The 16273-nt window shown below is 41.5% G+C and overlaps 1 protein-coding gene across 1 annotated transcript in view; it reads right to left on the reverse strand.

Annotated features, from left to right (window-relative positions):
* TMEM108 (transmembrane protein 108) overlaps positions 1-16273 on the reverse strand; it is a 268881-nt gene that overhangs the window by 42998 nt on the left and 209610 nt on the right. Inside the window, exon 4 of the mRNA XM_069730092.1 lies at positions 6073-7083. Coding sequence (XP_069586193.1) covers positions 6073-7083 — 1011 coding nt within the window. The remainder of the gene's footprint in view (positions 1-6072; positions 7084-16273) is intronic.

Here is a 16273-nt window from a genome sequence, read left to right on the forward strand (position 1 = left end):
CGGAGCAGAGAGGTGAGTATTTCCTTTTTTCTTTTTTTAATATTTAGAGCAATATATGGAAACCATCATATGGGCTCATTATATGGGGCCCTTCATACTCTGGAGCACCATCTATGGGGGCCATTATACATGGAGAATTATATGAGGCCCATTTTATGGAGCATTATATGGGGTCCATTCTGTTTGGAGCCATATATGAGGCCCATCATATACTGGAGCATTATATCTCCCTTCTCTCAATCTTGCTGTCTACTGGATGACTCTGAAATGTATTTCAGGAAGTGGGGTGAGTCTTTGTCCCTTTGATCCTGCTCTCCTGTCTGCCGAACTGTCTGTCAAACTGTATACAGGCATAAAAGCACAGATGGTCTTCTATTTGGGACAGGGAGCAATACATACTCAGAAGTAAGAAAAGTAAGTTCCAGCAACTATAGTGCTGTCAGAATGCTAATGAACGACCCATTCTAAAAAAAAGTATTTCTGGACACTAAAGAGTAATATTTGCAGTATTTACTTATTGTGAAGAATGATATCAGAAAGACCAAAATTTTCTATAGGTTTCATAGGAAAGGTATGCTTTAGCCAGGCCACATCGCTTATATAATATTTTAATTTTCGTCAAACAAAAGTTCATGCAATTATATGAAGTTTGTTCTTACAAGGAATATGTCATTCTAAAATATGCATTCTTTAAATCATTTATGTTAAACATGGTGATGTTTTTAAATCATTATACGTATAAAGGGAATGTGTAAGCAGGGGTTTGCTATCTGATCTGAGAGCAGCATGTTGTAGGGGCTCAGACCCTGGTTCCAGTGATGTTTCTCTCACTGGACTGTGCGTTTTGCTGTTTCAATAATGTCAGTTTTTTATCGACTGGAGATGATCACTACAGGACTAGGTGTCTCGTGCTCATTGTGCTAGTTATCACATAATCATCACAGGCAGAAATACAGTAACAGGCAGGGCCGGATTGGCCATCTGGCAATTCTGGAAAATGCTAGAAGAGCCTGTCCGGTCATGGGCCGCCTTGTCTGCTATGTTGTTAACAGAATTGGTGTTCTCAAGACATCCACACTTTTAAGAGTTGTGACGGAGCACAAAGTCGCTGACTCCGTCACTTACCCTAGCAGGCCACAGGTATCATTAGAAATATTGGTCTTGTAGTAAATCTTCCTTTCCTCCATCCAGGGTAATATTAGTAATATGTCCCATCTGGTGCCTGGGGACGAGGACAACATGGGCCTGTGTGATTTCAAATGCCAGGGCTGAATTTCAGCCTCAGTCCGTACTTGGTAACAGGTATAATTTTTGTGCCGATAATACAGGGTCTGTCCCCTGTCCCTCATACTCACCTGTCAGCTGCCTGTCCCACACACCGCGCGCCGCCGCCGCCATCCCTCTGGCTCTGTCCCGCTGCAGCACCTTCTTCCTGAGTGAGCGGTCATGTGATACTGCTCAATAAGGTCATGAATATGCGCATATTCATGACCTTAATGACCGGTACCATGTGACCGCTCACTCAGGACGCGCTACAGACGCTGAGACCAGGCATCGCTGGAGCAGGTGAGTATCGTCTTCAAGGAGGGTGGGTGGGACTCGGAGAAGGGGGGGTGGGGGGGGCGGGTTGCAGTCGGTCGCGTTTGTGACCCGGGACTAAAAAAAAAAAAAAAAAAAACCTTGCTCAGGTGCCGCCCCCCGCAATGTCGCCGCCCTAGGCACGTGTCCTCGAGTGCCTAGTGGCAAATACGGCCCTGCAGGTTCCACTATTAAAAACTGGGTGATGTCAAAGTTCAGCTCATCTCACCTCAGCCCAGGTCAGAGAACATGCCAGCAACACTCTCCAATATAACTCAGTGAGCATCTCTAGTCTATTGGTTCCTGTACGCATGGGGCTGCAATGAATGCTGTTAATGTTAATCGTGTAGAGAAAATAAATATATATTAAAAATAAGCTCCAATAGGAAATTAAAAACAGTCTAGAGGAAAAGAATATATCACTATCTGGTTTTAATTGTCACAAAACATAGGATGCGTCCCTGATAAAGATGGGCTAATTTTCAGCTAAGATCACCTTTCATAGATTTCCCAGTAGTTCACAATGTGTATGCTATTTGGATTAATTTGGTTAATTATTTGGCCATGTTTGAAAATGACTGTTGAGGGCATAATAGGTAAATCAATACTTCAGTTACATTCTGTGAATGATGAATCAAAGATTTTATTAATCTCTACTTGCAATATATCATTAGGGGAAGATGGCATTTTCCTCACCTCTCAGAAGCCTGCAGTCCTACTTTCTTTGTCTATTATCTCTATTCAATTGTTCAGTAATCTCCACTGCCCCCAAATATCCATCTGTAAATAGTTTTACAAGAAGGAGGGGGAGGAGGGGTGCGCAGGTGCAGGAGCAATTTCTCCCTCTGTGTCTACAGCAGTGGCATACCATATAGGCCGACCTCTGAATCATAAGTGTCCTTACTATAGGCGCTGCTTCTGATAAATTTGCTATAATAGTTTTTTGAAGAAAAGTACAACAAAATGTGAGAAGTAACATTTGTTTTCTATGTCTGGCTTTTTCTATGACAAACTGACAAATATAACAAGTTGAAAATATGTTTTTTCTTACAGAAGTGTTCCACCCCATATGCCAAAATTAGCATTTCTTCATACCAGGAGCTCTTCGTGGTGAGTGCATGCACAATAACGCTTACATCGGGTCTGTTTACTCAGATGGAGTGTCAAAGCTACATCAAGCATATGATGTTATTAGCAAAATTTGGTTTACATCAAAGTCACTCAGCACATGAAAACCATGCTTCCATTTACTGGCTCGAAAGGAACCATATGGAAATCACTGATGTAAAAATAAAACCAGCCAGAGTTGGCACTAGAAAATATTGGCCTGAGGGGCAAGAAGAAAAAAAAATGCATCCAAAATGCTGTATTATGGGCAGCAATGACTGCAATGCTATTCAACTACAGAAGAAATCTTAAATGGAGTCTGTCTGCAGGATTTCACCCTCAAAATACATGTAGCTCTTTCAAAGACAAGTCCAGCAAAACCTTTATATGGCCGACCGGTCCGCTCTGCTATTACTGAGAAATCAACGTTTGAATTGCTATGCAAATGATGCTGTAGATCTAAAGCCTCTGTCACTCCAGCTCTATTCCCTGCCAAGCACCACCTCCTCAGACTCTATGCTGTGGGACTTGAGGTAAAGGAGTCTTCAGGCAGGCAGGCGGAAGTGGCGCTTGAATTACGACTGATGTAACATGAATGAAGTACATGTTTCAGGACATAAAGAATCTATATTCTTCTCCTTGGCAGAACTTCATACTCTCATTAGAAAATGAAAAAGTCTTCTTTCCCAAAGCTTTTATCTAAAGGTATTAATGGGAACCTGTGATCTGATTCATGATTTAGTCATTGGCTGCTCTATATGTTTTACTCTGAAATGATGCAAAGCCAGCAGGGAACTTTGGCTCCAAATCATCAAGACCAATGTTGTTCATGCCAGTCTCCATAAGGGGGCGTGTTGGAGTCACAGACCTCTAATTTATTAAGAGAGTGGAGTAAGATTTGTGGTATAAGATATGTCACAGCCCGTCATTAATTAGATGAGCATGCATTGCCGATCCCCTCTTGCCTCCATCCCACCCCAGCTCCACTTATTTTAGTGGATCTGCCTAAGCCTGATGTGAAAGCACCAAAAGTCACAATATTTTTGCCCAACTACGTGTTGCACAAAAAATTAGTTTCAAAGTATTTTATGCTAGATTTCTGGCGTAATTGCTTTGCTGAATCAGGGCATATGTGTAACTGCTAACTAGTAGAAGGCATGTCTCCAGCGGCTTCTCCTCGCCCATTTCCCCAAGACAGACAGGCCTCTACCTTTGTGTGTGCAGAAGGAGAGACCAATCATTCCAAAGGACCAGGGTGCAGACTGGCCTCGGACTAGTCATGCAAGACAGCTATCCCCCGTTCGGCCTTTCAAAGTATGTTTTCTTTAAAATACCGCAGCTGGATTTTGAGCCATGCTGTTGTGGTTCGTGCACCATGAACTAGATGACAGGTTCACTTCAAGCTAAAAATTCTGGGAGTGAAAATATTTTTGGCAGGTTACATTACAGGTTTTACAGGCTTAGAAACAAGCAGACAAGTAAATTGACCTAAAAAATTGAGAAAAGTAGATTCAACTTACATAATAAATATGCCTTAGAAAATGATAAATGAGTCTCAAATTGTAAATGAAATACACATAATACAGTACTTGTACAGTATTGGTAACTAGCTGAAGAGCCCGGCGTTGCCCGGGCATAGTAACGAACTGTGGTTAGTTATAACAAATTATAATGATTATCCTCCATCCCATAGTCCCGTGCCCTTATACCCATCATACATATCCTCCATCCCATAGTCCCATGCCCATATAACCGTCACAAATCCTCCATCCCATAGTCCTGTTCCCATATTCCCATCATACATATATTCCATCCCATAGTCCTGTTCTCATATTCCCATCATACATATCCTCCATTCCATAGTCCCTGGCCAGTATACCCATCACACATAAACCATCCCATAGTTCCATGCCCATATACCCATTATGACATCATCTTCGTCATGGCAACCATTATGACATCATCACCATGGCAACCATTATGACATAACCGTCACCATTGCAACCTATTATGACATCATAGTCGCCTTGGCAACCATTATGACATCATCTTTGCCATGGCAACCATTATGACATACCAGTCACCATTGCAACCTATTATGACATCATCGTCGCCATGGCAACCATTACGACATAACCGTCACCATTGCAACCTATTATGACATCAACGTCACCAGGTATTATTGGGAACCTGTCATTAGATTCATGATTTAGTCAATTGCTGCTCTATATGTTTTACTCTGAAATGATGTAAAGCCAGCGGGGAACTTTGGCTCCAGTTCATCAAGACCAATGTTGTTTATGCCATGAATTAGATGAGCATGCATTGCCAATCCCCTCCTGCCTCCATCCCACCCCTTCTCCGCTTATCTTAGTGGATCTGTCTAAGGCTGATGTGAAAACACCAAAAGTCGCAAAATTTTTGCCCAACTACGTGTTGCACAAAAAATTAGTTTCAAAGTGTTTTATGCCAGATTTCTGGCATACTTGCTTTGCTGAATCAGGGCGTATGTGTAACTGCTAACTAGTAGAAGGCATGTCTCCAGTGGCTTCTTCCTGCCCAGCTCCCCAAGACAGACAGGTCTCTCTCTTTGTGTGTGCAGAAGGAGAGACCCATCAGTCCATTAAGACATCATCTTCGCCATGGCAACCTTTATATCATCGTTGCCATTGCAACCATTATGACATCATCTTCACCATGGCAACCTTTATGATATCATAGTCGCCATGGCAACCATTATGACATCATTGTCGATACACGCACACACACATACACTCATTTTTATATATATAGATTGGGTAATGCATTTAATTAAGGTCTAACATACTGAAGAACTAAACTTTTAGAGTGCCTGTGTTGGTAGCATAAGTGTGCTGCACAGTGCCTTTTGATGCTTTCCTACCCAGAGCACAATACTGCTAGGTTAGGCCGATTTCACACTTGCATTTCGGTAGCGTGCATAGGGCTGCGTACTTCCTCCCTTAAGCTCCGCCTACTTCATAATTTCTTCCCTTAAGCTCTGCCTACTTCCGCATGCATACTGCGTGCATATCTTTAACACTGGGTGCGCAGGGACATGCGTTGTATGTGGATACGTCCGCATGCATCGTCTTGACGTGCCCGCCAACCGCACAGGATCACGACATGTCCCTGCGTACCTAATGTTAAAGATATGTACACAGGACGCATGCGGAAGTAGGCGGAGCTTAAGGGAAGATGTGCAGAAGTAGGCGGAGCTTAAGGGAGGAAGTACGCAGCCCTAAGCACTCTACCCAAACGCAAGTGTGAAACCGGCCTTACAGCACTATCAGTCTATCAGTCGTCTGATAATTTTTTTTTAAATTCACAGATAACAGTATAAAATGGAAGTAAAGAAACTATACTTACAGCATGATGATATTGGGACACTAATAGCCAAGAATATCCATGCGATATCCACTTTGCTAAGACAAATGGTTTCTCTGTGTTGGGGTTGACTGCCATCCTCCGTTACATGGGAAATATTGCCAGGAACCCCAGGTCTCCATGTTCCTGCAGGAACTAGCCTATTTAGAAAATTTCCAGTTGCTGTGGACCCAGCTGTAGACATAATAATGGGTCCCCTTGTAGTTGCATCCGTAGACAGAAACACTGGTACTATGGTAGCATTTTTCGGCACCATTTGCTGTTTTGGAACAGTACTCTCTGTGGTTCCTTGTACCAGTGTAGTGGTCTTTGAAATTGAAGGGCTTGGCGTAAATGTGGTCATTCTCATAGTAGTGTGTGAAGTTCCATTTACTTGTCTTACAGAGAACAAGGAGCCATTTCTGTTTAGTACTTCCCATAGTTTATAATGATGGGGCTTAAAAGGCACTGACACTGATTCAGCGTTCTGTGAAAGACCAATGGTAGGATCTGGTGAGCCCACCGTCTGTTCCTCTTGAGAAAGGCTTTGCAAGGTGCTAACACGATGAAAAGTGTCTGTAAGGAATCCATAAATAGTGCTAGTATCGTCAGTGGTGGTTGTAGTCCTCAGTGGTAATCTTGAATGGAGATCTGGGTTGAGGTAAGTTACAGTAGACTCAGTCAACTCCTTTTTCACATCTTGAGCGGTTTTCCTTTTTTTGTGTGCATTTCCTGAATTTGTAACACCCTGAACATTGACAAATGGTGTTGCCGTAAGCCTGTCACTGTAATCAACACCTTTACTGTGAAAAGGAGGCACTACATCTGCAGGTTTTACAGACAGCCTTGTTCCCGGCCTGGCAGACTTCTTAACAAGTCCGGAGCTGAGACTTGGCATTACCATTGTTGCATTTGTACTTGTTTCCTTTAGTAAGTTATGAGATGGTAAAGTTGGAAATTGTTCCTTAACTGAAAATACTTTTCTCTCTGCCTGTGCCAAAACGAGTAGAATACCTACGAGAAACAGCAAAACGTGTTGATCAGAAAAACAAACCCAAGATGTTTGTAAAATGCAGTTTACATGTATTGAAATGAACCATTGTATTTCCAGGATATGCTATCACTTTATTATCATGGGGGTCTGCCACGTAAAATCCCACCAATGCTTCGAAATAATAGGCTGTAATGCTGATTTAGCGCTAATTTTTCCCTGGACAGCGGCACTCTGGCCACTTAGCTTTGCAAGGAACTGCAACAAGCCTCTTTCACTTGGTAGGGCATGTGCAGATAATCTGAAAATGGCAGTGCTTTGGACGCAACGCATGTTCGTTGCGTCCAAAGCGCTGCCGTCTATTGAACGCAGGTGAATCTGCATGTGTTCATGTCAAATACATTCTATGAATGCAATTTATTTTGTGGAGACTAGCGTCTCCGAAAGATAAATTGACATTTTGAGGTCTGGAAAGATGCGCTGCATGTCCGTCTCCGCGGGTGAGCCGCGGGCGTCTGTGGATGCATAGAGGGCATGGGATTACTTGAAATCCCATCCACTCTGCTGAAACATCTGGATGCTGCGAGTTGGATGCTGCACAGCGTCCAACCCGCAGCGTTTACTGATCCTCTGCACATACTCTTAGGGGTACCCTGCAGTTCCCTGCAAAACTACATGTTCGGACTCTGCTATACAGGTTAATAAGAAGTTGAAGATAATGATGCAGTCTCTTCATTCTCAGCTTTATTGGGGTTCCCAGATATCAAAACCCTCATGATAATGAAATAATGCCATATCCTATTTTAAAACTTACTGAGCTTATAATCTTTTATTTTTATATAGCGCTAACATATTCCGCGGCGCTTTACAGTTTTGCACACATTATCATCGCTGTTCTTGATGGGGCTCACAATCTAAATTCCCCATCAGTATGTCTTTGGAATGTGGGAGGAAACCGGAGTACCTGGAGGAAACCAACCCAAACACAGGGAGAACATACAAACTCCTTGCAGATGGTGTCCAAGGTGGGATTAGAACCCAGGACTCCAGTGCTGCAAGGCTGCAGTGCTAACCACTGCGCCACCGTTAGTTTGGAAATAGGAAACATAAGGGCAACCTAATTACAACAGAAAAAAATACCAAAATCAATGTAGGGTTTTTATCTGATGATCATTTCACACTCAGACGTGTACCACAACCAGGAGGCAGCTATTACAACCACAGGAAAGAAGCTTTCTACATCAACTTAGAAGAAGAAGTCTCCACAGAATATGTCAGAAATGTCTAATAGACATCCTGGCGGAGAGTGGATGGAGAGGAGGCCGCGCATGTGCAGCTCTGATCACTCGCTTCTTTGGGAGGTATAGACATCCCAGGCCAATAAAGGATTAAACAATAGAGGAGTTGTAGTCAAGTTGTAGTTGTTGTCAAGTCAATTTTCAAAGAACTAACTATAAATCTTGCATATTTTACCTTTAAATCATACCTATGGTTACATTTGTAAAATATGTTATTCTGGCTCTATACAATTTTCTGCAAGTAGTACATATTAGGCCGGGATCACACACAGCGAGATATGGCCGAGTCTCGCAGGTTAAAACCAAGCTCTGACACCGGCACTCCAGAGCGGAGCGTGCGGCCGCATAGCAATACATGGAGCTGCACGCTCCGCTCTGGAGTGCCGGTGCCAGAGCTTGTTTTTAACCTGCGAGACTCGGCTGTATCTCGCTGTAGTGTGACTCCGGCCTTAGACAGAGAATAGGAGGAGGGGGATGCAGCTGCAGTATCTTTCCCTAGTTTCTCCTGTATGAGGGTCACCTTGTAGTCTCTCTGGCTCAGCTTGTGTGTATGAGACTCATGCTGTATGAGAGGGGCGGCAGCTAATTGGCAGAGTACACAGCAACCACATCACACCAAGAAGGGCTTACCGACTCAGCACAGTTAGAGAGAAAAAATAAACATTTACATCTTATACCATTCTGGCGGAGAAAATTGTGCGGGAACCCACGCCAGTTTTTTCCGCGATTTAACCCTTTATTTTAACAGCTAGAGTCCCCAAATTTTGCACACAGACACTTCTAACATTAGTAGTGAGGAATATGTAAAAAATACAGGATATGAAATGGTTTACTGTATGTAAACCATGTCTCATATCCTGTCGCGTTTGGGAAGGAGATAGCAAAAGCTGGCAATTGAATTACCGGCTTTTCTGCTATCTAGCGCTGAATGAAATATACATATATATATATATATATATATATATATATATATGTGTCTCTCTGACATATATACAGTCATGGCCAAAAGTATTGACACCCCTGCAATTCTGTCAGATAATACTAATTTTCTTCCTGAAAATGATTGCAAACACAAATTATTTGGTATTATTATCTTCACTTAATTTGTCTTAAATGAAAAAACACAAAAAGAATTGTCCTAAAGCCAAATTGAATATAATTCCACACCAAACATAAAAAGGGGGTGGACAAAAGTATTGGCACTGTTCAAAAAATCATGTGATGCGTCTCTAATTTGTGTAATTAACAGCACCTGTAACTTACCTGCGGCACCTAACAGGTGTTGGCAATAACTAAATCACACTTGCAGCCAGCTGACATGGATTAAAGTTGACTCAACCTCTGTCCTGTGTCCTTTTGTGTACCACACTGAGCATGGAGAAAAGAAAGAAGACCAAAGAAATGTCTGAGGACTTGAGAAACCAAATTGTGAGGAAGAATGAGCAATCTCAAGGCTACAAGTCCATCTCCAAAGACCTGAATGTTCCTGTGTCTACCGTGCGCAGTGTCATCAAGAAGTTTAAAGCCCATGGCACTGTGGCTATCCTCCCTAGATGTGGACAGAAAAGAAAAATTGACAAGAGATTTCAACGCAAGATTGTGCGGATGTTGGATAAAGAACCTCGACTAACATCCAAACAAGTTCAAGCTGCCCTGCAGTCCGAGGGTACAACAGTGTCAATCCGTACTATCCGTCGGCGTCTGAATGAAAAGGGACTGTATGGTAGGAGACCCAGGAAGACCCCACTTCTTACCCCGAGACATAAAAAAGCCAGCCTGGAGTTTGCCAAAACTTACCTGAAAAAGTCTAAAACGTTTTGGAAGAATGTTCTCTGGTCAGATGAGACAAAAGTAGAGCTTTTTGGGCAAAGGCATCAACATAGAGTTTACAGGAGAAAAAAAGAGGCATTCAAAGAAAAGAACACGGTCCCTACAGCCAAACATGGCGGAGGTTCCCTGATGTTTTGGGGTTGCTTTGCTGCCTCTGGCACTGGACTGCTTGACCGTGTGCATGGCATTATGAAGTCTGAAGACTACCAACAAATTTTGCAGCATAATGTAGGGCCCAGTGTGAGAAGGCTGGGTCTCCCTCAGAGGTCATGGGTCTTCCAGCAGGACAATGACCCAAAACACACTTCAAAAAGCACAAGAAAATTGTTTGAGAGAAAGCACTGGAGACTTCTAAGGTGGCCAGCAATGAGTCCAGACCTGAATCCCATAGAACACCTGTGGAGAGATCTAAAAATGGCAGTTTGGAGAAGGCACCCTTCAACTATCAGGGACCTGGAGCAGTTTGCCAAAGAAGAATGGTCTAAAATTCCAGCAGAGCATTGTAAGAAACTCATTGATGGTTACTGGAAGCGGTTGGTCGCAGTTATTTTGGCTAAAGGTTGTGCAACCAAGTATTAGGCTGAGGGTGCCAATACTTTTGTCTGGCCTATTTTTGGAGTTTTGTGTGAAATGATCAATGTTTTGCTTTTTGCTTCATTCTCTTTTGTGTTTTTTCATGTAAGACAAATTAAATGAAGATAATAATACCAAAGAATTTGTGATTGCAATCATTTTCAGGAAGAAAATGAGTATTATCTGACAGAATTGCAGGGTGTCAATACTTTTGGCCATGACTGTATATATATAGACTGTATATATGTTTTAACGAATATTTGAGCCCATGGATCCATTGTATGTCCGTTTTGCAAGCCGGCGAGAAAATCTCGCTGTATGGATGCCATACAGATTACATACGGAGGATGACATGCGCAAAATATGCTGCCACACCCTGCCTATGGATGACATACGGATCACTATTTTGGGAACATTTCTGCATATTATGGCCGTAAAAAACGGACCATATTTGTCATTAGTAGCGCGGCCGTGGCCAATCAGAAAGCCAGCAATTATGATATTAACCTGAGGGGCCGGTCTAGCAACCTGACCTCCAGACCAAAGTTATAAATTTAGGCTGCAGACAGAGAATTGTGTTCACATGATGGGGGCAGCCTGAGAAGCTGGTGTGATCCAATCTACATTCGTCCTACCCTCAGAAGCAACTACCAGTTAGATAATTTCTGTAAGTTCTCCTCTTTATTTTATAATGTTTTCCATAAGTTGTATGTCTTTTTATTATCATATTTTTATACCTTTTTCTTATTGTAAGCATTGAGCCTTTTGTTATTAAAGTATAAAACTTTAACAAGTTGAACCTTGAATGTTCCTAAAGAATCCATAGCCTAAGGTGTGTGAGCCTTATGAGTGATAGACATTATTAGTATTAATAGTCCGGGACTCATCGCCCGTGTATTCGATGAGTGGTGGCAGCGTGTATGAGCGGGTGTGTGGCCTCGGTCGGTGTGTGATTTATGCTCCCATTACAGCATAGGACAGAGGTTGAATGCTGGACTGAGAGTGGGGAGATAGATTAACCCTTGCAGGCACAACCCCAAGTCACGTGTGAGAGCAGGCACATAATGAATAAGTGACACCATGGGAAGGGATCCGTGACAAGGGGCAAAACTCCAAAACACTGTCTGCAAATTGAAGCAAGTAAAAAGTAAAAAAAAATGTTTTAAAAAATATTAAAAAATTAAAAAAAAACATAAAAGTTCAAATCACTCCCCTTTAGCCCCATTCAAAATTAAAGAATTAAAAAAAAAAATCAAGCCTACACATATTTGGTATCGCCGCATTCGGAATCGCCCGATCTATCAATATAAAAAAATAATAATCAAATCAGTAAACGGCGTAGTGAGAAAAAATTAGAGATGTCAGAATTACGTTTTTTGGTCGCTGCAACTTTGCAATAAAATGCAATAATGGGCGATCAAAATAACGTATCTGCACCAAAATGGTATCACTAAAAACATCAGCCCAGTATGCAAAAAATAGGCCCTCATCCAACCCGAGATCCCTAAAAATGGAGACGCTATGGGTCTTGGAAAATGGCAACCTTTTTTTTTTTTTTTACAAATTTTGGAATTTGTTTCACCGCTTAGATAAATAAGAACCTAGACATGTTTGGTGTCTATGAACTCACAATGACCTTGAGAATCATAATAACAGGTCAGTTTTAGCATTTAGTGAACCTAGTAAAAAAGCCAAACAAAAAACAAGTGTAGGATTGCACTATTTTTGCAATTTCACCGCACGTGGATTTTTTTTCCCGTTTGTTGTTACTCAACATGGTAAAACCAATGGTGTTGTTCAAAAGTACAACTTGTTCCGCAAAAAACAGGCTCTCACATGGCCATTTTGACCAAAAAATAAAAAAGTTATGGCTCTGGGAAGAAGGGGAGCAAAAAATGAAAATGCAAAATAAAAAATAATCCTGGTCGTTAAGGGGTTACTTTCCCAGAGGAGAACTGCAAAGCTTATAAGCCTCCTCACATTGGCATGCCAGGTTAGGCATGCCATTGTCCACAAGGAAAAACATTACCCTCTGGATCCATCCAAACTAGATCTCATACCTCCCATGTATAGCGCCATGGAACAAATGTCGCTATAAAAAAAAAAAATAATAATAAATACTTTTCACTGATGAGGGGCACCACCTCAAAACATTGTCCGCAAATTGAGATTCTGATTTGGCTTGTATCCTAAGTCACATTGCAAGGCTCGTTACAGGGTGAATAGTGACTTTTAGGATTGCCACTCCCAATAGTGGCACTAGAGTAGTCCTCTTCCCCTATGAATTTGCATAGATGATGACTGACAGGACACTACTCTGACGTGACATTTGTCTCTTAATAATAATAATAATAATAATTTTTATTTTGATATAGCGCTAACATATTCCGCAGCGCTTTACAGTTTGCACACATTATCATCGCTGTCCACGATGGGGCTCACAATCTAAATTCCCTATCAGTATGTCTTTGGAATGTGGGAGGAAACCGGAGAACCTGGAGGAAACCCACACAAACACAGAGAGAACATACAAACTCCTTGCAGATATTGTCCTTGGTGAGATTTGAACCCAGGACCCCAGCGCTACAATGCTATCCACTGAGCCACCGTGCTGCCCCTCTTGCTTCATGCAGCCTGCCCTACTCCTACTGTGTGTCCTCTGAAATCTAGGACTGGTTATGGTTGATGGTAGCGGCCATCTTGGAATCCTGACAGAGTGCAGCAGGTAAAGCTTACCTGTATGCTATAGAAAGGTATTTAGAAAAAGTATTAATATTTAAATGTGTATTACGGTATTTATTTTATTTATTTATTTATTTTGGTACATTTCTCTGAGAACTGTTCTAATGACAGCCGGTATACTTCTCCACAGTGCTGTATCAATGGGAGCCCTTTCACACAGTCAAACCCCATTGGGTCCTGATGAAGACCAAGTATCCACAGATGTGTGTCTTACTTAGCAAGTCTTGCAAGTCTTGTTTATTCATTCACTCTTATTTTGTAGCTATGTCCGATAAGTGGCGCTAGTGAGATAGTTTTTAACTTGGAGATAATTTGAAACACTTCCCCAAGAGCATTCATCTGACACCATATTTTATTGATAACGTGTTGTGTTCATGTAATGTACTCTGCAGCACTAGTAATAAGCACAGCTGGGATTTTTTTTAATCATTATTGCTGGATCCAAAAAGAAGGGGTTAATTCTGCTGGATCACACGGTCACTCCATGGAAATCTCGGCTGGTTGCCATGCAACCATATCGGTAATGCCGCATGCGGTGCACAGATTGAACAGTACCTGCCTCTTGAGCATTTTAATTTCCCAGAGAAAAAAGAAACAAAATCAGAGGAGAATTGAGGATTGAATAAATTATTTTTTATCATTTCCAGTTGAATGAAAAACAATAAAGTAGCATAGAGGTTAATGTGAATCACAAGGTGTAGACTGCCGGCAAAATAGACTGCTTTGGCATGTACTGCATGTCATTAAGTGATTGCGGAGTTCATATAAGGCAGAATATATGTCTTCCATTATCATTAATAGTTGTAACCAAGGAAATGCACATGTAGAGGCAAAGCATGCAGCAGCTGTGGGGGCCGAGGACACCGGGGGCCACATCAGACTAACAAGTGAGGCGGTAACAGATCAATACTTGACTTTCTCCAACAGGTAATTGGAAGGGGATCACAAGCTCTGGACCTTGGTGTACAAGGACTTTGGGGTGTGATGGCATTACGGCCCCAGATAGTTACTACAGAGATGAGTATCTAAGCTCTAACGAGCCAATTAGGTCCAATAGACAGTCATAAGTACTTTAGTGTACAACCTAATTTAACCAGTTTAAGGGCATATCTCCCCATTCCTGACCAGGCAGTTTTGTGTTCTTTCATATACTTTTATAAAGTTGTAAAAAATTTTCTTGTTTGGATATTCAAACAAATTGTTCCCATAAAAGACCTTTGGGGGGCATTTCAACATTGAAATATTCAAGGCTCAATATTGTACTTGTGTCCATTTTTTTCCCCAGCTTTGATTTTTTCTGAAGATAAGAAAGGCAGCTTAAACAGCCTCAGCCAGATCACCGACAGACCTGTGAAGCACGGGTATCTCCGTCCTGATCCAGACGTGAAACAACAGCATGCATGAAGAAAGTAGGTGTAGATTCCAGCTTCTTAAAATTTGAAAGGCTTTATTAATACATCCAAAATATGAAATATAGCAAGTCCTTACTTATAGGTGAATGCAGACAGAGAGTGTAGACTACGCGTTTCGATCTAACCGATCTTACTCATGTCTAATCACTTATGTGCGGGTGATACTATTAAAGTACTATGTGACCTATCCTGATAGGATTTTAGGTCACATGATCTCAAAAGTGGAAGGTCCTAATACTTTAGCACTGCACAGTTCTAATATGTGTAATAACTTGTGATAAAATCAACATATTAAAACTAGTTAACAATAGTGATAAAGAATCTCATTTTTCTTGTTAAGCCCAAGAGGGGATCTGGTCTGCAAATTATAATTCCAATACGCCACTCTTGTCAAGAGGCGTCTCTTAATGTCTCCTCCCCGACTAGGGCATTTAACTTTCTCTATACCCTGGATGGTCATGGCTGCAGTATTACCATTATGGCAGGTGGCAAAATGCTTAGCTACCATAGATACATTTCTATTGCAACTACTATAATTATTAATATCTCTGATATGCTCTGATATTCTTAACTCCACATTCTAAACAATTTATTTTATATACCACGTTTTTTTGAGTGACAATTTATGAAATCTTTAATTTTATAGTTTTTAGAATTGTCAAAATTAGTAAATGTTTTACTCTGTTTACTAAATGCGCACGTACTGCAAGCAGTTGTGCCACATTTAAAAAATCCTTTACATTCTAACCATGTGTTAGTTCTAGCTTTTGATATATACTGACTAGGAGAAATCTTGTCACCAATCGTGGGAGCTTTTCTAGCTACTAGATTAATACCGTCTTTAAGTATATTAGACAGTATGTCATCCTGTTCCAAAATAGGTAAACGTTTATGGATAACTAGATGGTGGCCCGATTCTAACGCATCGGGTATTCTAGAATATGCATGTCCACATAGTATATTGCACAGCCCACGTAGTATATTGCCCAGCCACGTAGTATATTGCCCAGCCACGTAGTATATTGCCCAGCGACGTAGTATATTGCCCAGCCACGTAGTATATTGCCCAGCCACATAGTATATTGCCCAATCATGTAGTATATTGCCCAACCACCTAGTATATTGCCAAACCACGTAGTATATTGCCCAACCACGTAGTATATTGCCCAGCCATGTAGTATATTGCCCAGTCACGTAGTATATTGCACAGCCACGTAGTATATTGCACAGCCACGTAGTATATTGCACAGCCCACGTAGTATATTGCCCAGCCACATAGTATATTGCAGTCACGTAGTATATTGCCCAACCACGTAGTATATTGCCCAGCCACGTAGTATATTGCCCAGTGACGTAGT

The sequence above is a fragment of the Ranitomeya imitator genome, chromosome 6 (assembly GCF_032444005.1).
Source record: "Ranitomeya imitator isolate aRanImi1 chromosome 6, aRanImi1.pri, whole genome shotgun sequence".
NCBI classification, from domain to species: Eukaryota; Metazoa; Chordata; class Amphibia; order Anura; family Dendrobatidae; genus Ranitomeya; species Ranitomeya imitator.